Source organism: Mugil cephalus, chromosome 11 (assembly GCF_022458985.1).
Source record: "Mugil cephalus isolate CIBA_MC_2020 chromosome 11, CIBA_Mcephalus_1.1, whole genome shotgun sequence".
In the NCBI taxonomy this organism is placed as follows: Eukaryota; Metazoa; Chordata; class Actinopteri; order Mugiliformes; family Mugilidae; genus Mugil; species Mugil cephalus.
In genome coordinates, this window is record NC_061780.1 from 2,713,097 (window position 1) to 2,739,366 (window position 26,270).

Genomic DNA, 26,270 nt, shown 5'->3' on the forward strand with positions numbered 1-26,270 from the left:
TTGTTATGAGTTAAAAAGGTCATAGCTAGACTCCTGCCTAAATCATTCCATGGGTGATAAACAGTAAAAGTCAGGTACAGTGAGTGACTAACGAGACACATTTAATTAAGGCTCCCAGGTGAATTCTTACAAATCATTTTTAATTGTTTATACAGTTAAATGAACAGACAACATGTAACAACAGTAAAAATTCAGAATACGTTACAAAATTACACTTTGTATTTTTCATTGCATCTATTTTAACTACATTATTTCAACTTACACATTTATGATGAATAGGTTTATTAGATCAACAAGTAACATCACCTTTAGGGTCTATTTTTAATACCAAGAAAAGATAGTGTATATGAGCTATAGTTACACTCGTTACATCATCAGAGTAGATGAAAACAGCTGTAACTGGTAGAGATGAAGTCTAAAAGGCTCATATCTAAATAGCTTAATAGTTAACTTCTGAATATAACACTGTATGTTAATATACATCTGTCCATAGGTGCAGTTTATTTTAGCATTAAGAAATGGTCTGGGATACACCTGAATAAAAAGCACCAGAGTACAAGCAGTCAGTTACCACTCTTAAAAAATGTCATATGAGCAAAGAATTAATTTGTCAATGTGGAATCTCATTTATATCCCTCTATCAACTTTCTCTCATCCTAAGTAACCTACTACAGATAAATATCTAAATAAAAGTAGTGAAGGTGAGCCGCCTACAACAACGGGTAAGACAACATGTTCTGATACTCAGACTGCCTTTAAAAATGTAAAGATGCATTTGAAAAACAGTTGAGAAAAGGCATCATATCAGTACGAGTTTTTTTTTCGTGTGATCTCTTCTGTCGAATTACATGCTACATGGATTTAAATGGCTGTATTTTAAGCTGTTGAAGCTTAATAAAATGAGTGCAATTTAACTGTCCAAATAAACTTGGGGTGTGATCACTGTCAGGAGCACACAGGTGGAACATTAAAGAGTCTTCAAAAGACTCATTCACAACTTCCACGTAATTCTAACAGCTATGTGGATCAGGATAAACACGTCGACAATACAAAACAAACCCTAGTCAGAATGAAATCTGATCAGTCTGGCCACATTTGATCTGACTCACACTGCGATGGGATCAGTGTTGTGAGTAAACAGTATCATAGAGTTGGGTAAAAATCACCTTAACATGTTCCTGCCAGTTATCAGAAACTTTCAGTCAAAAGAAAACACATAAGCTGTACTCCAGCAAGAAAATACGCAGAGATCATGCAGCATTGCTACTTTCAGTGGAGTAGCACAGTGAGCAGAATCACAGTCACATTACTGACGGGGGTCACTGATAAGGCTGGATTACAACCAAGGTAAAGTGAATAAGTGTTCTAGGGTCTCAAAAGCGAGATTAATTCCATATGATCTGGATTGATTTCACAATTGTCCTCCTTTCATAAGAGGTTTTCTGTTTATTGTAAAGTTGTGCAATTAAAAGTGTACACAAAACACACAAAGTAAGGCTGCAAGTCTGCATATTGTAGTGTGTCACTGTCTGACAAAAACATTCAAAGATTTCATGAGTTCTTAAGGGAAACTAGCAAATATCGCATTGGAGATGCCAGCATCAAAAGATTTATTGTGGCATTTTTTAGAAATCTTTTCTCAACACAATGATTAATCATCGGTATCATCCATCAACTCACTAATATAGCAATAGCCTTGAACTCATACTTTTAACAAGATCACTGTCTCTGAAACCTACCTTCTTATGTTTTAAGTCATAAACTAGATGCCAAAGTGTCCTTGAGCAAGACACTTAATGCCAAGTTAATAGCCTTGAGTAACTGCACCCACATAAATGATCTCGGTCATGCTTCCAACTACAGAAGATTGTGAGAATGTGAATGTTGTTTCTGACCTTACATACTGTATCTGTGAAAAACAATATATGACAATATAGCAGTGGTGCTTTAAGAGTGCAGACTTGTAAAATTAAAGGGTCCGTGTATATGATTTGATGCCATCTAGTGGAGAGGCCACATAATGCAACCAAGTGAATGTCAGACCAGCTGAAGCTGAGAATCATTTCACCCTATTTCTTGTAGTAGGCTACATGTTGAGAAAACCCTCATTTACATGACTAAATTGTACTTTAGATATGACCAGAGTTGTCTCAGAGATATGGATACAATTTATGTCCTTAGTTACCTCAAAGGTTTGTAAGTAATCATGCTATATAAAAGATATCCTTCTGCATAAATACTGTCCTTTTCTATGAAAGTCAAAAACTAAGGCGCCTTTCACACAATAAACAGCAAACAACTAGAAAACCTCTTAAGATATTTGTTAAAATAAAATGTTGCTTGTTGATAAAAATACGCTATTTAATGTTCTGCGTGGTGCATAGGACCCTTACTTATCTTTTGATATATCACTCATAAGAAAACTGTTTTGGGAGTCATATTGAAATGACAGCATCTTCCAAAATGTTCATGACGGTATTAACAGTAGCCTTGAGCTGACTTTAATATGAAAGTTTTAACATGATTACACAATTTAACATGACGCACACACTGAGCAGTGCAGTCTTTGAGACACAAGAGAATTGGGAAACACTGCTGTTTTACAAGGCAGATGGCTTAAATATTCCAGTTAATGTCCCAGAAAAGGGGAGCAGCTTTTTCTGTAGCTCTCACGACCTCCATGAACTCTTCATGCTGATCAGGGTGTGAGGTAACTGAGTCCTCTTCTATTGAATGGGTTGAATGGGCTAGAGGTAGGAGAAAAAATTATTACAGTTGTGACTGTTTGAATAGGATTTATTTCCTGTGAGCTATTACAATCCAAAATAGCCTCCTGAATCTTTGTAAAAATAAGGACAACTTCTTAAAACAGTGAGACTCAGCCTCACATAGTATTTACCCCAATTACATAGATAGATAGATAGATAGATAGATAGATAGATAGATAGATAGATAGATAGATAGATAGATAGATAGATAGATAGATAGATCATAAAATGAACTCACTTGGCATGCAGGTAATCAGCGGCTCTTCCCATTGGCCACCAGGCAGACATTTGATTACAGGATTCAGTTTCTGCATAAAACCCTCTTCACAGTAGTACCGGACCTTGGTGTTGGTCTCATAACGCAACCGTTTCTTTCCAAACACCTTAGCATGGGGAACCAGCGGCGGCTCGCCACAGAATGCTGCAGAAAACAACAGTGCTTATTACATCCTTAAAATTACAGACCTCCCAAAAGAAGCTCAGAAAAATTCAAATGAAGTGAGCTCACAGGCGCCTTTCTTGCAGGTGTACGACAGGTGGTAGTTGCAGGGCACATCGCTCCAGTGGCCGCCATCGTGCCACACCATCACGGCACAGTCCTCACCAGACAGGAAATAGCTGTCAGGCTGGCCTTTAAACCAGTTCTCATACAGCTGACAGAGAGAGGGAGGTCAGAATGTTCCAACACAGGAACGTCACAACATATGTAATGTTTTGGACAGATGGTTTTGATGTTTCAATTGAGAAGTTGAAAAAACTCAGTAAAACTCACCAGAGGGTTACCATCTGACCAGCGGAAGTCTCCCTCAATGGTTCTGTCATTTAGTCCGATCCACTGATATTCTTCATATTTATCTAGAAAAAATGTTAGAACATATGTGGATATGTAACATATATGTTTACATGTTCTCCCTGTGCCTGTATGAGTTTTCTTCAGGTGCTTTGTCTTCCGACCACAGTCCAGAGACATGTTTGTTACATTTGTTACCAGCGACTCTTAATTGGCTGTATATCAGGGTAAATGGTTGTTTGTGTGTTACCCCTGTGATGGACTTGCGACCTGTCCAAAGTACACTCCACCTCTCACTAGAATAGGTCCAGCCACCCTGTGACCTTCCAAAGCCCGGGTGGCGTAAACACTGGCTACACTGGCACCCCTCAGTGTTATGACAGTCACCGCTTTACATGTAGCCGCTGGCCTGATTTCTTGAGTTTGCGCTTGCAGGACAGAATATTTTGAAAGGCTCTTAACACTAATGAACACACTTCACTTTTGCTGCTTTTCCCTTTTCCGGTGATCATTTATAATAGTGGCGTATGTTTTTTTTTTCTGAATGAATGAGGTAAAACTCCGCAGTGCAGGAGAAAACTTGTATCTGTGGAGAAAACTCACTCATCCCATGGCTTGTGGGCCGTGGGTGCGTCATGGAGGGACCTCCAGTTCTCTCTATCTTTGCCAGTATAAAGGATGCTGTGGAAGTTGCAGTCAGTCCATTCCTTGATGTTGTCCATCCAGGACTTCCTCTGTCTGCCTCTTTGCCGCTTTCCCTCTACTGTCTCCTGTAACATGGTCTTAGCCAGGGAGGTGTATCTGCTGGTGTGGCTGTACCAGGTCAGCTCATGGCATCTGACTGTTGAGAGTACAGGGTCCTGTTGTCCAGCGGGGGTGGTCACTTGATGTCTGACATATTCATTGGTCTGGTGTTCTCTGTATGATGTCTGAAACATCCTCCTGTAGCATTTGTTTTCAAAGGACTGTATCCTTCGCTCAGTGTCTGTGTCTCAGTATAGGCCTTTAATGCGACCTGGGGCACATTGTGTTCTCACTACCAAAAGAATGCAGACACATGTGGACACATGTGACCCAGACCATTTTTAAATGTGGTCAGAGAATGGATCTCTCAAATGCGTCCTGGGGGTGTTCACACCTGTTATTTACATGATCAGATCACCCAGATAATGTAGAGTCTAAACAGGCTCATTATATGAAGTAATTACATAAGTAATTAAAATCTATTTATATGACACCTTTCTTGAGTCATGCTATTTATTACTTATAAACTGTCAAGGCTCTATGTCTGTCTTTTATTTTGTGATCATGTTTTGAAGTTTCCTGTTTTATTTTGTCAAGTTGTCTAGTTTCCTGTCTGTCCTGTCTCCTTGTAGTTGGTCATGTGTGTCTGGGTCATGTCTTGTGTTTCCTGTTTTATTTTGTTAAATTTCTGGGTTTCCTGTTTTGTGCCTCCTTGTCTCGTGATTGTTAATTGGTTTCTCCTGCGTTGATTGCCCTCATGTGTCTCACCTGTGTCTTGTCATCCCTCAGCCCTCATGTATATATATAGCCCTGCCTTTCCCTTTGTTCCATGTTTTCACGTCTTGTTCCAGCTTCCATGTTTCCACGTCATGTTGATGATTTCTTTTGATTTTTGGATTTTGTATTTTCCTGCCATGCTTGCAGCACCTTTTGTTTGTTATTAAATACTTTTTGTTTGAACTTCATGCCTCATCTATAGTCCTGCATCTGGGTCCTCACCCCAACACCCATCGTACTTGACATAAACAGCTTATTCGTATTTAGGACATGCTTTAGAGTATTCATTAAAAATATGGCTTTACCTGTTTACTCTAATAAATGGAAGCTGCTGTATGAACATATGATAAATATGGACAATATAGTAAAACATGGTTGTCTTAATAGGGTATATATACAACTGTGTTATGGGCCATTAATTAAATGTTTGAGCACTGGTTGAAAATGCAAATAAGCTAACCTAATAAAAAAAAAAAAAAACATCAACAGTATCAACAGTTTAGGAGCAGCAAATCCAATACAAAGATGTAGAGCCTCTAGCAAAGAAAAAAACAGAACCATAATTGACAGACCGACTGTGTAGGACACCAAAAATAATAACGAGAATCACATCAGGGTTGCAGTTGCAAGAGACTCAGTCAAAAGGTTTGCAGCGTTGAGAAGTTTAACAGTGGCAGGTGAGGACCTTAGTCTGGACAAGCTAAAAAAGAAAAAGTGAATCATCATCTTCATTGCAGATGAAGGCCTACACAGTAAGCCTGTGACAATTCTTTATGAAATATGCTAGGTTCTTAAAACTGAGCTTACAGTTCTTTTCAAGCTCACACTATGTAATACACACTCAATTTAATAATATTAAGAAGTTGACAGTGGTTTTGTAAAAATGCCTCCTATACCTTCTCATTCACTTAACTTCCTTACATAAGAGCACGAGTATCAGTTGACATGAGTCATGTAGAAAGCCTGCAGAGAAATGAAGCAACCCCCAGAGCAATGTCAGATAACTATCTCCTTGTTCTGTTGGCAGACGAAATACCAACAAAAATTTAAAGATTGTGAGATTTTTCAGGAAAAAAAATGGATGGAAGACATAAAAGGGGGTTGTTGTGTCTTGGCTTGTCACATCTGAGTTGGCTCAGTGTTAAAACACATTCCTGGAAGATCAGAAAAGGTGGAAGATCATTAGTTTTGATGTCAGTGGCTTGGAGCATGCATCCCTGATCTGTGACTTCACAGAAACATCTCCCAGTTCAAGATTTGAAGGATGCACAAATAATTGAGATTTGATGTTTGTCTTTCAGATGAGTCAACAAAATTCAGTCTCTGTGCTTCTCAGTTAGGTTTAGAAGGATGTAGTTTTTATTCAGCCAATCAGAGAAGATCAGGAAAACTGGTACTTAATTGAACTTTATTTATCTTTTTCTTACAAATCTGAGAGAATGTTGAAATTTGGCTAAACAACAAAGCACAATCAAACTGGGAAAAACAGCAAGTCTTAAAGAAGATGTGGTATGCCTTTTTTTTAAGTGGTCATGAATTATCTTTTAAAAAGTGTAGTGATGTGATTCTGGGATAGATAAATTTAAATACATTTATTCTCATACTGATTTAAAATGGTCATTCATGCGAATTCACAATCCTGTTTCTTCACCTCCAATAAATAACATCTAATACACACCATCAGATCTTTTTAGCTTCCAGGACACTATGAAATATTTTACCGTTGAGGTAGTCCTGCTCCTCAGGGGTCATGATAGAAGGTAGATGTCCACCACACATCCGACAGTGCTGCTCAGCCGCCTCCCAACTCTGACGTTTGCTAAAGTGACGATAGCAAAAGCCCTGAAACTTATCCCAGCTTGGCTCACACATCTCCAGGTCTGGGCCAGAGTGAATGAAAATAAAATTATGGAATTATGAAGGAGTAGAGAGTTTTTGGTTTACATTTAAAAAAAATAAATAAATAAAAAATCAAATGACTGCACTACACCTGTCTGGCACCAGTCTCCTCCATAACCGGGCAAGCAAATGCATCTTATCGATTCACCATCAAAACAAGTACCTCCATTCAAACAAGGGTTCTCCAGGCAGGAGTCTGCAGACAAATGAACCAAATAAACATGTAATTATTGTTAATTATATCTTACTAGTGGCATTTAAGAAGAGGACCGTGAACACATTTAGCTTATTGAATTTTCCCATTTCTATCTTAAGTTTTAGAACCCAAAGTTAGAATTTTGGTAGTGTTTTGCCAACAATTATTTTATTGAACTTGGTCTGCACAAACAAATGAAGTGTCACACAAACCTTTTTCAGATTATCAGCATCAGATTTTCAAATGAAACACCAGCAGATGGAGCTGTTACATCAGGCTGTAGTTCCTGCTCACATGTTACTAGATTGTAAACCGTTAAGGCATAACATTATGACCACCTTCCTAATATTGTGTAGGTCTCCCTTGTGCCTCCAAAACAGTTGCGACTCATCAGAGAATGGGCATAGGTCTTCTGAGGGTGTCCTGTGGTGTCTGGAAACAGGATGTTGTTAGTGGGGGTCTTTGGGTCCTATGGGTTGAGGGGAGAGGCCTCTGTGGATCATCCCACAGATACTTGATCAGTTTGGGATCTAGTGAATTTGGAGGCCTTCATGTCTTTTTTGTTTGTTTTTTAGTTGTTCTTTAACTGTTTTGTGTGTGTGTCAGGCTCCATCCTGCTGGGGATGGCTGCTGCCATCAAAGAATGCCATTGCCAGGGGGTGGAGGTGTCTGGTGTGGTCTAGGTGGGTGGTACATGTCCAAGTAACATCAAGTGAATAAGTAAACCCTCCTATATGACACAGTGAAGGGATTCCATTTATGAACCTGGATTCTCCAAGTATTCATTCAGTGTGGAACGCTAATCCATCTATTGTGCTGAGGCAGCTTGAGGTGCTAAACTGCAGTGTACAGCAAATCTGCTTTGGCATCTTCTCCTTCCCAAAACAGCAATAAAGCATAATAACACCAGCTGTTGTTTCTGTTTTTATAAACTGTGCATCTTTATGGAGAATACCTACCTTGTCTGACAGCAGAAACTTTGACTTCAGGCAGCGAGGCAGCCATGGCAGTCTGCTCGTCCTCTTTTCTGAAATATCCAGGGTGCAAGGTGGGAGCAATGATGGTCACATCACTGCTGCTGTCGGTGGTGAGTGATGGAGTGGAGGTCTCTTCCTCCTCAGGATGCCATGTGCATATTTTAACCGAGGGTTCGTCTGTGCTGGTCTCTCTGTCCCTGCCCTTGTATTCATGTTCTTCTGTGACAATTAATTGTATGTTCACAGTTTAATTCTAAATACAAACAACAACACTTAAATGCATTCCAGACAAAAGCATCACAAATTCACATTGATTATACTTAACATGAAAAGTATGCAGATACATTTTCTGTCATTTAATTCATTAAATCAGTGACTAAATACTGGAGATCATTTCGTCCACTTTTGAGGCAGGTTTTAATATAATTTGTTATGTGTTACTTATGATTGATGTTTTGATTATTAGGACAATACAGTAATACATCACAATATTTCAAGGAAATCTTTAGTTGAAATATCTTGGATCATAAGTTGGCCTTGTTACTGCAGTTAAATCAGCATTTCTACAATAACATAGTCTAGAGTTTCTGTATGGGCCCTTTCCATGTATTTGACAATTAATGAATATACATTTATTGATTTTTTTAATTTTTTTTTTTTTACTATACCTCTCGTCATTAAATAACTCACCAAGTGACTGAATATGTTTTTGAAGTACCGCTTTACCATTAATGCTGCTTGTTGTGATCTCTGCCATGACCTCTTGCTCAGTCATAGGAGGCTCAGCGCTGTATTCCCCGTCAGAGCGAGACTCCTGCGGTGTCAGGGAAGAAGGCTCTGGTTCCCAGCCTGGTGTGAGGGTCACATGAGGAATCAATGTGATTTTTATCTCAGATGAAGAAGGTGCATCGGTGCCAGCCTCATCATCGATTCCCTCAGAAGTGTGGTCCGTTGAGAGAGTTGGGTTTGTCAAAAGGAGTTCTGGTTTCATCTGTGGGCTTTCTCCTGATGATTCACCTGATCCCTCTATCTTGTCTGTTTTCCTCACCTCTGGGTCAGTGTCTGTGATATTTTGGGTTGTGCTGTGGAAGACTACGGAACTTTGTCCTAATCCCTCCTGCTCAAGTTTGTCCTGAATGTCCTCCAGAAGTTCAGCCCCAGAGGAAGCATTACTTTCAGGTATGAAAGTTATAATCTCTAGTGAACTGGCTTCAACCTCCACAGATGGAGGCGATAAGGTTATAGAGAACGGGGATGCCAACAAAGTAACCAGATCACTTGTTGGGACAGTAGTTTCTCCAGACACTTCTGTGACTGTGGTGCCCTCTGCTGTCAAGGTTTCGGCTTGGTAAACATACCCACTTTGCTCTGTTGGATCATCTGGTGCTGTATCCTCTGTAGTACTACTGAATTCCCTATCCTCATGGTCGAGTGGGATGGATGACAGGGTTGTTACACCTGATTGCACTTGAGTAGGATCATAACCTGTCAATAAAAGACGTACTGTAAGTAGTCTAACTAGTAGTCTAGTCTAAAAAACTATTCTGAAAAAAAGAGTATATATAATTTCAATTACGTTTTATTTACATGATCAGGCATAACATTATGACCACCTTACTAACACTCTTTTTGAGTTCAAAACAGTTGTGACTCATCAGATAATATACATGGGTCTTCAGAGGGTGTTCTGTCATCCTACCATCAAGGAGTCTCATTGCTATGAGGTGGGTGCTACATGTAACAACCAGTAACAACCACATGAATGCCAGGTACAAAAGTTTCCTAGCAGAACATTGAATTGTCACAAGATGGTCAACGTTATTTACTTCTCCCGTCAGGTCATAATGTTATGGCTGAATATAAATATATATATTCTGCACAAATTTTCCACAAATTCAATCATTTCAGTACAAACTATATTCATCTAAATACTTCTATACATCCAAATACACTTTATTTATTAACTTTAATGCATTACACTCACATGCCTAATGTGAGCATGGCGCCACATTGGATTGTTTTGGGAAGCACTGTATTGATTGATGAACAAAAGTTGGCTATAATTGTGCTGAACAACCATATTTTGTGCTTGTTTTGGAGTTTTCATTAGTCCTAATTATGACTTTGATGTTTGATGTCTTCCAACAGCTTCATACTGCACACTGTGAATGTGTGTTCAGTTGACCCAAGACTATAGACAGTAGTCTTATTCATTTCTATAGTCTTAGGTCAACTGAATAATGACCATGAGGCAAATGATGAACCCAATTAACAATCTGGCACCACCACAGCCAGTTTTCCCCACCACGAAAATGGATCTACCTCTATATTCACACAAATTGAGAATTGTACTTGAGAGTTACTAAAGATCACCAATTACTGGTGTAAGCCACACACGCATTATAAAGTCGTAACTATAATATTTACAGTGTACTTACTTGAAACAGACATAGAGAACACAGACGTGGAAGCGGTCTCCACACCAACCCAACTATGCGTGAATGAGTTTTGGGTCTCTTCTTCTGGATGATTAGTATTCTCCTCTCCAGATGCATCTTCTGTTGGATGGTCCTCAGATGTAGTGTTATCCAGAGATGGCAACAAGGTGGTGGAGTGAACATCCTCTTCGGTGTGGGGTGAAGGTGTCACCACCAACATGTCCTCAATCGTACCAGTGCTGGCTTCTTCGGGCTGTCCTGAGACATCATAGTAAGTGGTTGTATGCACCAGTTCAGTTACAGGGGAGTGCTCAAAGTGGACATCTGAAGTGTGGTCCTCTTGTATGACTGGGAGATCACTCTGCTCCTCATTCACAGCTGTCCCTGATGTGGTATTAATAAACAACATATCCAGGCTTTCAATCTCAAAGATATTATTCTCCATGGGTTTCTCTGTAATAGTGGGTGTGGTGGATTCTTCATCAATAGTTGCTACGCTATCAACATTTGGAGATGTATTTGTTAGTTCATGAGAATCTTCATGCTCTGTATCTGGATTTTCTTCATGTACTGTCTGGTAGGACTTAGGGTAGCTGGACTTTTCTACCACCTCCCAGGTATCTTTCGTTGACAAGTCCTCTTGATTATCAGATGGAGAAGTCACAGGCTGAGGAGGGTCTTCTGTGAACAGTGGCTTCTTATCATAGACCAGCGTTGGGGACCAAGTGTCCACCAGGATTTGCTTTACCGGATTCATTGTCTCGGCACGCTGCACCTCTTCAACAACCTTTGGCATAACTTGACTTGGACCAACCTCCTCCTCGGTAGAATTAGTTAAAAAAACAATGTCTTGGCCAATGTCCTCTGGCTCAGTGGCCAGAAAATCCTGGGGAGACTCTGTATAAAAGCCATTATCACCTGGAGAAAAAATCATAATTAAGAAATGTTATTAAGAAATGTCAGAGCAATGCTCTGATTTTGTTAGATCTATTCCTTATGCAGTTCAACTTAAGAGTCTAACAGAAAGGTTCATTTACCTGCTATAAACACAAGTTACGTATGTTAAGATTGATCTTGGAAACTTTTAAAAGGGACTGATTATAAACCAGACACTTCTCTAATTAAATAAAATTGTCTTACTTTTGAAGCAGTAGACATCATGTCGAGAGTGAGTTTCGGGGAAGCCTGTCTGGTTGCTGTATCGATAGACGGTTCTGACCCCAGGTTCACCACCTCCACAGCGTTCCCTCGGGGTGACAATGGGGTACCGCACACTACCGTCTGCTAACCACCCTGGGCTGCAGTGGTTCAGTCCATCATTCCAGGCTGCATATAGCTGAGCTGTGGTGGCCAGCTCTGCACCGTGACTCAGACAGTAGGCCTTGGCTTCCCAGAAGGTAAAGCGTTGGGGGATGGAGCCATGGATCACCTCACCTTTCAATAGGAAAACCGTTTTCTATCTTAGCCTGCTGCCTTTGCTGCAATTTTATGTCAGGTTGTTTAGAAGTTATGTTTATTTTTCATTCTTCAGGTTTATTGCATAGTTTTATTACTCATGCATTTTTAACAAAGACCACTTACATAAAAGAAAAATAAAAGACTAAAAGGTTTTTCCAGAGTTTCTTTCTCCTTTTATCATTTTCCTGTTTTTGTATCAATGCAGTCCTTTCAGGGTGTCTAAAAAAGTTGTGTCACTAGAACTTTTTCAACTACATGTCCAAAAGTATGTGGACACATGACTTTTATCATACATGAAGGAACGGTTACCAATAATGTGTTGATTTATCTGTTTCAAATGCTCTGATATGAGAGCTGGTTGCAGGGATACATTCCTGTTCAGTCACCAGGGATTTAGAGTAGATTGTTCCACCATGCATTTAATTACTAAATAATAGTTAAATGTACTGTACACTTGGTGTTTGCCTCTTAGAAGACTCAGGTAGTGCTTAGTTTTTAGATCCTCACAAATGGAAAAATAATGACAAAACAAGAGTATTGTCATAGAAACGGGAAATAATGAGCACAAGATTTAAATTTAGAAGACCATGATTACCGGGCCATCAAGATTAGGGTTAGGGTTAAACCATGAAACGCAGATAGTGACAAGAAATATTCTTGGGAGTGAGCAAGAGCATAAAAAAAGGCTGTAAACTAACATATATTTTAGAAATGTCTTGCAGTTGTCTTACCCTCTATGTGCTCTACGTAGCAGTAGACATCATACAGCTCATCAGGCTCTAACAGCCCATAGTTTCTCACCCCTGGGAGGCCATCCATGTCTCCAAAACAGCCCTCTCTTGGCATCTGAATGGGATATCTGTGGATGGAAATGTCATACGGCAGTGAAGGTGTCTCTTCTTTTGTAATGGCTGCACACCATACATCACACTAGTATGAGTGTGCTCTAAAATGTTTGGTTTGAGATCAGGTGCGTCAGAAACTTGATATAATGACCATAATGATGATAATATAATATTGATATAATGACCACGCTATATGAGAGCATAAATGTGAGTGGTGCTCATCTCCATACTGGGGTTCTCTTTTTTTGTTGTTGTTGTTATGTGAAGCTGCTACCAATTTCAGACTGAAGACCTCAAAGAAAACTAAATATGAAATTTGTAAGCTCAATTTGGAACGTTGTTTCTCAGGTCCTAACCTCACGGAGTGGTCTGAGAGCCAGCCTGCATCACACTGCTCATATCCACTGTGGTAGGCAGCAAGGAGCTGCTCTGGGGTGGCAATGTCAGCACCGATATCCTTGCAGGCTTCTCTGGCCTGCTCAAAGGTAAAGGCATACCGGCTAGATGCATCACGATAATGGAACACCACACCTATGAAGTTAAATGATAAAATCATCAGGTTACCATCGTCAGGTATTCATGAATGCCTTTTCATTCATTCTGTAAATTGTCTATAATCTTGTCTAAATAACAGCTTTATTTTATTTTATTGTTTTAAATGCCTTTACTAACCTGTGCCTGGTCTTCTCCCAAAAGTATATCTGTCCATATCTCACCTTTAACCTTGACCTGAACCACATCGTCAGCATCCTCCAGGCCCTGCTGCACCTCACAGCGGTAGTGTCCGGTGTCATTCTGTCTCAGACCCTCCAGACGAAGAGTGAGGTCAGCAGGTGAGTAGGCGTAATTGAGCAACGAGGCTCGGTCCTTGTAGGCCTCGCTGACTCGCACCCTGTCGCCACGGGCCACCAGGATTTCCGTCTCCCGACCCTGGGACAGGATGCTCCATTTCACCCGGGGTATAGACAGCACAGCATGGCGGCCATTGGTGGAGGGCGATGGCGGCGGGTGGGTCAAAGAGACCAGACAGGGCACAGTCAGAGAGCCACCCAGCACGGCAAGCACAGGAGAAGGGGTGGGTATGGTTAGCTGGAGGAGCTTTGAATCATCTGAGAAAGGGAACATTTTTTAAGTAGAAGGTTACACTTTGTTAAATATGCTTTCTCAAACAAGAAGACTCCTAGTAATGGATGGTCTGAAGAAGAACTTATAAAGAGAAGAACATAAACTGGCAGTATACACATAGTAGTTCCTCCAAAGGTTACTAGAGTTAAACAACCACAGAACATCGACTTATCTGCATAGCAAACTTACACTGATGACAAGACAACAGCAACAATTTCATTAATGTATCAGTTCTATTAAAAACAGTAATGTAAATCTAAAAAGGTGGAAACAGCAACATACATTTACCAATGCATGTTATGTTTATTGGGCACATTTGGCTCTGTCATAAACTTAAGTAATGTTAACATAATGTTTAGGATTATAGTTTTGCTATTCAAGAGGAAAAGTACAATGGAGGTTGAGGTTGAGGTTGAGGTTGAAGTATTTTTATACCTGAATTGAAGTATTTTTATACACTACTCGATGATGGTGCCAGGTGAGGAATCCTAGTTCATCCTGTGGAAAACATGAATGTCTGGGCAACAGAATTTGTTGTGGATAGTGGTACCTAGCTGTTAATTAACCTTGATTTTCCGTTGGGACACTTGACCACCCTTGGCTCCACAGTGGGTACGTCAGCAAAAACAATATACCACAGGAAATGAATAAGGACCACGCTGCTGCCCCTAAAACGTCAGAGGTCGCACATGATTTAATGAAGAAGGGGATGTCAGTAGTGGGTGGTAGAGGTGACAGTGATGGGAATGGACAGGGAGGGGTGCATACCTGATTCGTGGTGGGGCGTAGAGGGCGATGGTAGGATGAGGAAACAGATGGTACACAGCAGCACAGGTAGAGGCACATCCATTCTGCGGGTGAAAGACAAAGAAGGAGTTGAAGGTACACAATGTTTCAACATGAATATGATAATAAATTCACTGAACATCCTAATTTCCTGCCAGTGTGATTAAGTTTCACTGGGTGCTCAAAAGTCATGCCAGAAACACTCTAATTATGTACAAATGCTCTTCATTTGAAATAAAGATAGAACGAAGAAGAAGTAAACACTATTGTCAGGTGTGCCTGAATGAATTGTTCCTTAATTTGTACATAACTTGTGTGTTATTCATCTATTACTGGACTCTCACACCATTGCACTGGGTGACACTGCTTCATCTCATGAACACTTAGTGCCATGTACATTGTTATGCTGTTAAGAATACTAAAAGTGGATTAATCTGCTGGTGAAAATAGTCCTCTATAAACACAAGATTTGAAGATTTTTTAGTTGGTTATTTGGAGTAAGTCTAACACAATGTAGTTTTGTTTTTTGAAGAGATTTCTTGACAGCAAGAATAAATAACGTCAAACATCTGTGTTCTCTTGGCGGATTCATTCATACTCTAAATACCCACTGATGAGCTACTCAGGACTTTCCAAACTGACATTCACTGTTTAACTTTTGATTAGGTTTATTTCTCATAACTAAACATGACAACTGTAGTTCACCATTTCTGAAATGGGCATAAAAATTTTCTGATGACAGGAAAACAGCGTTCTACAGAGCTGAAGCACTTGAATAATAAGGTGTCCTTAACTTCCCTTGTCATGAACACAACCTCTCTGCAGATATTTGATGACATTCTACTTTGTTATTTTTGGAGTGCGCTTATCTGTTCACTTTGTTAAACCATTTGTATATTTTTTCACTTTCATGACTAACCTCGCAGAACAGCTGGATAATACTGATGAGAATACATAGCAATACCTCAAAATATGACTTCCTCAGTCAGTGAAAACAAGTCAGTTCAGGTGGCAAGATGACAACTGCAACTAGACTAAACATGTGCAATCAGAAAATCAGACAGGATGATGAATCTGTCCATCACAGTAATGTTGGTTAATACAAAACTATGACAGACTGTTTTGGAACATTAATTTATTTATTTTTAGGGTTCAGCTTAGGGTATCTAAATGTTCTGTTTGCTGGAAGACCTTTTACCATATAAGAATACAGTTACAATTCTATTAATAAAATGTACATTTTGTGTTTGTGTTCAAATGTTGTGTTGGTAAGTCACAGGCTACATAGGCCAGAACGTTCTGATGAACGTGTGCTTATTGTACATTCAAATTACAAGTACTTAATATTCAATTACTTGGTGAATAACTATAACAATTCAATCAAAATGTAATTTTAATTCTAGTTTAGTCATGGCTTGTAGCTGCTGGAAAGCATGACAAAAGTAATAACGAAGAATATTTCTGTTGATCCTATTTAATAAATATATTCATATTGTGTATGAATGTACGTTCATGTGTGTACATGTGTGATATACTTACACTGTAGAGATATGAATTTTTGTTTTTGAAAATAACCTAAAGGGTGAAGACTTGGTTTAAGGTTAGAGTTAAGATAAGTCAGTATAATTTCCTCTGTGTATAAAGAAAGACTCTGAGTGTGAAGGGGACAGGCTCAGACAGACAGAAGGACTGCCTGTGTGTCCTTGGAGCCTTCTCACTGCTGTGAGTCAGACTTCAGGAGCTACAGAGTGTGAGCTGAATTCTGATTCCCCAAAAACTCCCTGGAGGGTTGGACGAAAACCCAGCCGCCAACTTAACTAGATTTACCATGATTACGGCTCCTATTATCTTCAAATATATTTACTTTTTCTTTTGCTGTTCTGTTTTTCATATTATAATCCAATGTTCCTTTCAATCCTACTGTATTTCATACCATTTCCTGCTCTGGGGGTACATTTTTTTTACAATAATGGAAAACAAACACACTCATCAGACATCTCAATGTGTTAAGAGCTTTGATCCGAGACAAGAAAGCATTTGTATGACCAAATGCTGCACAGTGGGATTAATTCATGTTTTATTATCTATACATGCTTCAGCAAAGATATTTCCATAAACCCCCAAACTCATTCTTTTCTAGCTTTTCTGTCAGGAAAACTGGTCACAGTAGGGCTTTTGTGAGCTAGGAACAAAAAGTAAAAGTGAACCCCACTTCTTGGAAGGATAAATTCAATGAATGCACTTAACTTCTTCTAATCTGATTTCTAAAACAGCACGTTGACTATAAGAAACACCCTTGATGTATAGGTAGGAGGGGATTAGAAAACTCTTTGAAGACATTTCTTAGCCATATATACAGCTTCCCTACTTGGAGCAAACCCTCAAACCCTTAGTATAAATAAAAAATATTTGGCAATCCCTCGACTTTCACCATTTAGCAGCATCATCTGGTTAAAATTCACTTTTATTAAAATACTTGGAAAAACTGCCATCAAAAAACTAAATTAAAGATCCGTCAGTGTCAGGTGTAGTTTGTGTTTGGTCCAAATCTGCAAACTTAGTGTGTCATATTGACACTGTAAGTATGACCTTTCCAGTGTGAGCATTTTGCCAGGGTCACTGATGTGCTAACTAAAAGTAACTGCTGTTCAACGTTTATTAGCTCCGACACCAACACAAGACGCTCTCCATTCTTTAATGGCCCAGAGGAAGTCAATACGGTTGACTTGCTGCAAACAGACGTTTTAGAGGCGTAATCTTTGGATGAAGCACACCAGCAAACAACACCGTAGGCCACATACACTCAGAAAGACATGCAGAAAGATGCAGAAAAAGACCTGTTAATTTCAGTTTCTGAGTGTCTGCATTTAGAGCAGGTGAAATATTTTTGGTTGATTCCTCCAGCCAGAACCAAACAGAAAACAACAGGTGACCCTTGGCACAGTGAACAAGCAGTTGAACTGAAGAAATCAAATGAGGCTTAATGAGTGCTCAGTTCACACTCTTTTTTGTTTTATACAAGCTCTTTCACAAGGTGCTGGACTGGTGGCAGACTTTTATCTGTATTATCTGGGGATGAATATGATCCCAGCAGATTCCAACCGCCATCCGAATCTCAGAGCCAAAGTTATCTCAACAAACATCTCGAGATAACTTTAGACTGAAAGGAGTATTAAACTTTCAGTGAAGGAAGTGAAGGAATTAAATTAGTTTTGAGGGCCTCAGCAGAGACAGACTATCAATTAAAACAGGATTACTAATCAATTACTTTTTTTAATACCTAAAATTGGCCTTGCCATTCTAAAAGAAACTTCTGAGACAAAACTGCAATGTGGGATTAGGCCAGTAGCTTCAAACAATTTACTGAACAGAGCTGTAGACTTTAACAAGTATATCCATAAGATTTATATGAAAAGCAATATAAAGTAATAAGAAAAGACTGTGGTAAACCAATCATGAATATGTTATAAAATGGTACAGGACCAGCCTCCATACTGTAGCCTATGTGCCCTCCCCATTTGTGAGCAGTTGTATTTGTACACTGGTTCATCTGTGGATTACATCAAAATGCTAGCTGGCAGAGTCACCTTGTTGAGTTTCACTGTGGACTTCAAACTATGGCACCAAACACACAGCAGATCACATGGGAGTAACTATAATAAACAGAGATGTCAACTTCTTGATTTCATCCATGTTCGATATGAAAGAAGTATGCTAATGCTATTAAGAGGTCCAATTCAGTGATGTACTGTAGGTACATTTCTAGCCCTGTGCTTGGAGGCTGTAGTGGAGACTATGCATCTATGTTCCACCTAAGGCATAGATTCTACGCAAATATAAATTTGCTATGAGGACAAAGTTGTTAACTATAACATAATGCACTTAAGAATTGCTAGCACACAACAAAAAGACAAAAAAATCAAAACTCTAAGCGGCAAATAAAACATCGATTTCTGGTGCAAATGGTCGGTTTACTCATTGATAATGTAAGTTGACCAAAAAAAATGCAAATTCTGTGACTGAGCTTCAGAGTTGCTGTATTTAAAGCCTCTGACCAAACTGTCAGAAAAACAGGATTTCAGCAAAGCACAATAAAAAAATAAAACAACAGAGCTTTACAAACACTGCTTTCTTCACATTAGATGCAAATGTAGCTTAAAATGTTGCTTGTGATTTATTCTGGTTGATATAAACATCCCATCTACAGAACTGATATTGATTCAGCAAGCTGCCTCAGTCGTTAATGGGCATAGCATCAGTCTACTTGAAATGCTGAGCAAATCTGACATGAGGACCATTCAAATGTCTAGCGCAACCTTTGGAAAAAAGACTAGACACATATAGCCAAAGGGAGGTTCTTCTGAAATTACTGAGAAGTTGTAATTAATGAGACAGGGAATGCATCATTGAACAAATCAAACATCAGTCCGCATGCACATTAAATTAATAAATTTGAAATAAGTCCTTCTGACAATCCTCAACCTATTTAAATAAAAGAACCCAAGATTCTGCAACTTCTCCGGCTATCCGTCTACTCGCTCGCTGGTGCAGGGCTGAGTGTATGGCCTCTCGCCATTACCGCATTTCCATACGATACCAAGGGCAGAGAGACAGAGAGAGACAGAAGAGGAATGCTTTCCCTCAGGCGAAGAACGCATCCCAGGCAACATCTCAACTGCAAAGACAGGCATCGCAAGATTCTGAATAGTCAATGACTTCACCTTGAGAAAAGAGGCGGCGAGGGCCAAGAGTATGTTTGAACACTTGGTTTGCCAGGAAAGGTCATTTGAGGCTGGAAGGGAGGGAGGATGGGGGAGGAGATGAACTACATTCTTTAAGGACTGCACCAGCTTTGTGAGAGTTTGGCCCATTTGTCACTTTACCCAGTGTGCGATGAGAAGGCTGGTGCTCCAGTAGATAGCTGAGTTCAGCACGCATGCTGACATTTCAGCACGCTGCTAGAGACTTCACAGCAAATGACAAAACAGAACTGGTAATGGAAGGTTAGGTGCTCCAGTGGTTGAGTCTTTGTCCAGTTTATCATGAAAGTTCACTGTTCATGTTAAACATCAGTCTGATGAAAAAAATTCAACTCAATGTGTACTTTGATAACATCTCAATATATTGATCAAATATGGAACCTCTGTCTCTTGGCAACAGGTGGATTTACTGTGTATAAGTAGGTTATATACTAAAAATAATATTGAAATCATATTAAATAGTCTACAGAGTATTACCATTCCAGCTGTAGCCATAGTTTAAAGAGAGTTTAAAGTGTTATAAGATGTCACAAAATATTATAATCATAATACCAACAGGTAAGAACATACAACTCCAGAAAGTTGCATCATAAACATGCATACAACAAAGTGTAACTGCAAGTATTCCACAGTCTAATACAGCACCTTGCCAGATGAAATGAATTGCTAGCAAAATTTCATTCTTGTCCATTCTTGTGTGTTTTCTTTCTTTCTTTCTTTTTTCTTTTTTTTTTTTGCAGAGGCTGGCCTCCACCCTGGGCTCCTTTCACTATCATGCATCGCTCCAACCAGCCTGAAGTAGCCTAAAAGATGTGAATCTTCTCTCCCTTTACTAGCTTGATGTAATAACTTACCGATAAATAAGGCAGGATCATGGTTCAGGGATTATTCAGATTCAACTGTTGAGACTTAAAGTTAAGGTAATAGCTCACCATGACTGAAATGTTGCAATACACCTAGATTCTTAAACTGACAAATCACATCAAGGTTTTAACCTTCCCTCACTTCTTTTATTTATAGACAGCAGCATGCAAATCTGACACAATTACAATTGTAGCTAATTCTGCCACTCATTTGACAAAAAACAACATTGCCATTGTCTGGTTAATATGCTAGGTGGAGGTCATTCACTGTAAATATTACAATGAACTACAGTGTATTTCCATTTTGGGCTACTATAATTTGATTACACATCTAACTACGGCTGAATAGTCTTGATAAAGTGTTCTTTATACAGTTCAAGGTCTGAGGACTGATTGTATGTTTAGTCCTGTGTCATAAATTTGTGATATAGGGTTATAAAAATGATTTGACGTGACTTAACATGGGATTAGATTATTCTGAGTGCATTAGTTAACTAACTATAAGATTAAAACTTGATAAATGTGGAGGAACATAATGACAATGAAAGTCTCTCTCACAAACATACCACACTGCCTCTCTTTGCCTCTGCCATTCAGATTTTAGAATAGGTGGCATCAGCTGAGCCATCATTAGACCACCCCTGTACTATACCCCTCCGTTTTCTCACGAAAACCACCATCTTGCTTTTGCCCCCTCAGCAAATCCTCATCACTCCAGCCCACCAGTCCCACATCGCGCCACCTCGAATGATTCTGGCCAGCCCATCTCCAGGGGCAACCACCCCCCACCCACCCCTGACGGACACAATCTGACAGGAAGCAAGGAGCAGCCGGGGAGGGCTGGAAGCACGGGAGACGTCTTAGATAATAGGGGTAACAGAAAGGAAGAAAGAGGCTCCGTACAGCATGACTGAGTGCTGAGAGAGATGTTAGGTTCACAGGAATGACTTGAAACAGTTCTCCACTCAGCCTCAAGCTGTAGCCATGTCTTATCAACGGTTAGCTGCTGACTCTGTGCAGGGCAAATCACTGAGAGCAGCGACAAGAGCCATAAGCTACGAGAATCTGACTGTTAGCTAGAGCCACATCTAGATTTGTGTGTGTGTGAGTCTATGTGAAACAAGCTCATTAAGCAGATTAGAACTGCCTTAGTTTTTTCTCTAAAAGGTTGAGGGAAAAAACAACAAACCTGGTTTGCATTCATTATGTAGTGCAGTATTCCAGTCATTTTTTTGTTGGGCTGCAGGAAATATATTGCCACTGCTGTGAATGAGATACGCCCTCTGAAGTTAAGTCAATGTGCAGCAACCACAGTATATATTATCAATCACTAAACTGGACTAGTAAACTAGTATTCCATGTTGAATTAAGTGATATAGATTTCATAGACTACAGCCATAGACTATTCCCTCTCCTGCCAGTCAGTTCCAGAGAACCCACATTACAAGCAGCAGGTTCAGGGACAGTTTGTATCTACAAGCCATCAGGCTACTGAACTGCTGAATTTCCTCACACACACATACAAATACACGTGCACACACATGCCCCAATTCCACTTCTATTCTTTTTCTATTTTGTTTCTATCCTATATATTTTATCAAATATTTGCATTCTGTTATTTACTTTATTTGTGGATCACACAGTGGTGAGGCGGTTCGCTCCGGTTTCCTCCCACCTCCACAGACATGCTCATTAGGCTAATTGGTGACTCTAGATTGACCTTAGGTGTGAGTGTGAGTGTGAATGGTTGTTTATCGATGTGTTAGCCCTGCAATGGACTGGCAGCCTGTCTCCAGGCTCCAGTGACACCTGAGAGAAGAGGAGATGAGATTCTATTTTTGCTTCTGTGAAGCTGAATGGGATCCATGCACAAAAAAATGTCTTTACTGGTAATGATGCTACATTCTTACATAGTTTATGACAATAAAGAAACTTGAATCACAAATTTTGAAATAAAAATAATAATTAAAAAAAAATCTGATGGTGTTAAGGATAACCACCACAACATGAATTTTCCTGACACACTTTATGCACATGACAAAACCATGGTATATTCAGATTTTGAAGGCATTTGAAACACCAATAGCTGTGACAGCACTTTCTCAAGCAATCATGTCCTCAAAATGATCATATTTATTCTCTTTTTTATGACTCTGCTGTACTATACAATACTGAATATCTTTTCAAACTAAACTGTGGCTTCTAAGACCTTCAGTTAGTGATGTAAACAAATTCTCTCCTGTGTAGGATTGTGGTGGAGTCACTAAAGAATACACTTTTTTTTCGGACACATTTCGTCTTTTATTCCTATTTATATACATCAGTTATATATTTGCAAGAGACGGATCAATGAGGTTTTGAGAAGATATTAATCTATCAAGAAAAAATGTTACAATCATTTCATGGGAAGTGGCGAAAGATATTTTATTTTTAAAATGTACACATCTTTCTTTCAACCATTCATCCCTTAATCCACTCTCCTGCATCTTCAGAACAGCTATCTCAGCCTCCTCTGATTTCCTGCACTCTTTCTTCCCCACCTCTCTGCTTCCTCAGTACCTCACTTCACTTTAGTATTTGTACAATACTATGTATGACGTATGGCTACAGCCCTGGAAACACATTACTGACACTGATTGAGATATTCCAGTCCAATTCAAACATGGTCGGAGTTTATTTGTAACTCTATCTGCTATTAAAAATGGGACTCTCTAACAAGACAATTACAATGACCTGCACTGTGTGCGTTTATCAGAATCTTTTGATTTTAATCTCCAAAAGTTTAAATTCAGATTAATTTACAAATTTTTTTCCTGTGGTCAGTTCCAAATGCTTTCAGTGTTTGCAACATTTAAATTCTACTCCTTCACAGGAAGTAAAGGTACTTTTCACTTAAGCAGTTGCAAAGTTACACTAAGGATGACAGAGATCTCTTTAAAAAGGGACAAGATGGTGCATTAAAATGTCAAAAAAGACATTACTAACAGGCTAATTAAATATTAAACAACAGTAACCTTGAAATGGGCCGCTGTATTTAGAGAACTTTTGATACTTGGAACAGGCTATTTTCATTGGTATATTCGGAACGGTGATGCTGCAGCAGGTGATGCAATCAGCGCGTTACTTTGTGCACATCACAATAACACATCTATCCCGCATTTCAAGAAATCAGAAACGATGCCGGTCTATTGATTAAGACAATTGTTTTCCCTCGGCAGGCTTTTCAGGAAATCTAATCCATGCAAAACAAGGTAAAACTGTTCGAGTTCAAACGGAGTACTTCATACAACAAGAAATCTGAAAGGCACTGTTCGAGTCACGGTCTGCTCAAAAAACAAAAACAAACAAACAAACAAAAAAAACCCACAAGAAACAAGACTTACTTCATTTTGGATATGATAAACTCTGGTTCTCGCTTTGCAGAAGTTGCCCTTCGGACAGGTGCAGGTCTTATTTTCCGTCCTGCAGCTTCACTGAAGCGACTGAGCTGCTCGTTCAAAAGAGAAGGAGACGCTTTCACTTGTGTCCTCTCAGCGCCAAGATGAGAGGAGGTAAGGAGAGGACAAAGTGGGATGAGAGCAGTCTTAAAAGACCAAGAGAGCCCCTCACCCCCTCACTCTCCCTCCTCCCTCCCTCCTCCTTACTGGAAAATCATAATCCTTCCATTCCTGAGAGGTGAACAAATAAGGAATAAGTTTGCTTATCAAACAGTTTTTCTTTTCTTTTTTTTTTCTTTTGTCTTAAGCAAGAGTAAGAAATAATGAGGTAAGCTGTGTATTACATTTTTTTTTAATTAAATTAAATTTATCTTTAATGCCCACTAGGGGCAGAACCATTCCATAAATAAAACTTATTATAAGTGTTAAATTTAGATTAAGTTTGGAGGGTTAATGTCAATCGTTTTTGTCCACCTCAAAAATATAAACGCTGCCATCGAGTGTTCCATGACGTCACCCACAGAGCAGTTTTGAAAACCTAGCGTTGTTTCTCTAGTAGCTGCCATGTCAGCACCAGACTAATAACACGTGAGGGCATCCACATCTCATTCAACACAACTTGAACAGATAAAATTATAACAGATGAAATGCTTAAAAAAAACAAGAGTGCAGTTATTATTAACAGTGAAATCAACTGTTTATTTATTTCAGTATAGTTGGGCTTTTTCAACTCAATACTTGGTTAAAAAGTCAGAATTATAAATATCATCAGTGAATTCAAGTCTGAATTTAATATACAAGCGAAAGATAACAAACGACAAACCAAAAACAAAAAAAAAAGTATCTCCTATTGACACTAAAAGTCAGTGGGTTATATGCTTTTAAATAAAGAATGAAGCCTTGGGACTTGTTAGTCTTAGATAGATAGATAGATAGATAGATAGATAGATAGATAGATAGATAGATAGATAGATAGATAGATAGATAGATAGATAGATAGATAAAGCATATATTTAAAATGCATTATTTGCTGTCTACCTTATTTGTAATACACTTCAAAATATATTTAATTAATAACTCTGGAACATCTGTCTAATCTAAGTTGTTGCTGTTTCTGTTTCAGTTAAAAGGCCTTCAATGCCCCCACATACACTGATCCTGCTACCAGTCTCACGCTGTGCTCACTGTATGTACAGTATGTGCAATCTGCAAAATGGACAAATTCTTGTTGGCTTGGCAGTGGGTAATAAAAATTGAATTATGCACATGGGGCTGATGCTAGCTAGCAGTGACTAATATGTGCCTGGTGTGTGTGCGTGTGTGTGTGTGCAAAGGGTAATCTGCAGTCTAGATCCCAATAACTTAACCCAGGGGGCAATAAATTCTACAAAATCCATATTGTGGTGCTCAATGAGATCAGCAGTGCTCTTTCATGTATTTCAAGTCTTTATTATCACAGTAGGTGATCACTTAATCTTATTTCATTTCCAGTGTTAACAGTATTAAAAAAAATACTTGGAAGCAACTTTAAGCTTTAAAGTAACTAAAATATCTAAATAACATTGAAATTAAAAGAATATCTCATTATTTTTAATCAATTCTTCTGCCCCAACCATGAATAAGAAAACATGTTTTCAACCTATTAAGTCTAACAAAGCCAGAGAAGAAAGTCCAAAGCCTCTTTTGGATTTACAGAGCTAATAACAGGGAATAAAATGAAATTATTCACTTTACTGCTCGTACACAAAGAGATTAAGAGGGGATCATCAAGAATAGAGAACAGATTAAATCACATGTTACTTTGCAGTGTGTTTTTGCGTCTGCAACCCAACGGCTGAAGAAGTCCAGGAATACACTACTTGATGAATGAAGGGCTTCACGTTATGACTGAAGGCCTCGGGCTGCTTCAAACAAAGGCCTGTCTAGGTGTCAAACACAGAAGAAAAAAAAAGAAAAATGAAGCCTGGCATGTTCTGCATGTGTTTTTATTCTCCCTACATTGTACCTTAAGATTGTGACATATGTGTGCATTACTAAAACTGATACGGGACCACTTGGAAAACGGGCAGTGAGGCTGTGGCTTGTTGTTTCAATCTCTAATATTATATATATAAGGGTTAATTACACAATTATTTTCCTGTGTAGTTTGAAAATTGGCCATTGGGTGCATAAGCCCAAAAGCTCACATCTTCCAGGTTTGCTTCAACATTTCTTTAGATTGATATCCTGTCATGCCAATAAATCAATAAAAACAGTTGTACCCTAAGTGGAAACATTAAACATGCATTGTTTGCAGATGACAGTACGCTCCACACTAGAAACAATGTGCTGATAGATGTTACAACATTTTGACATTAAACATGTGTTATTCACTAATACAATGGTCATTAATTAATTATTGTAAATA

At 39.0% G+C, this 26,270-nt stretch overlaps 1 protein-coding gene across 3 annotated transcripts; it reads right to left on the reverse strand.

The window, feature by feature from the left end:
• Nucleotides 1–119: 119 nt before the first annotated feature.
• Nucleotides 120–23,989, reverse strand: bcan (brevican). 3 transcript variants are annotated; one of them, XM_047598017.1, is made up of 15 exons: nt 23,810–23,989; nt 14,786–14,868; nt 13,609–14,001; nt 13,249–13,423; nt 12,779–12,906; nt 11,730–12,023; nt 10,590–11,507; nt 8,878–9,636; nt 8,134–8,367; nt 7,070–7,174; nt 6,801–6,959; nt 3,541–3,623; nt 3,277–3,421; nt 3,007–3,189; nt 120–2,747 (listed from the first exon to the last, which is right to left on the reverse strand). In XM_047598017.1, the coding sequence occupies exons 1-15, from the start codon at nt 23,812–23,814 to the stop codon at nt 2,617–2,619; spliced, it is 3,795 nt and encodes a 1,264-aa protein (XP_047453973.1). In that variant the 5' UTR covers nt 23,815–23,989; the 3' UTR covers nt 120–2,616. The 3 variants fall into 3 exon arrangements, with proteins under 3 accessions (XP_047453973.1, XP_047453971.1, XP_047453972.1); XM_047598015.1 differs by having other exon boundaries at nt 8,134–8,370; nt 8,842–9,636; XM_047598016.1 differs by having other exon boundaries at nt 8,134–8,370; nt 23,810–23,987.
• Nucleotides 23,990–26,270: the final 2,281 nt, after the last annotated feature.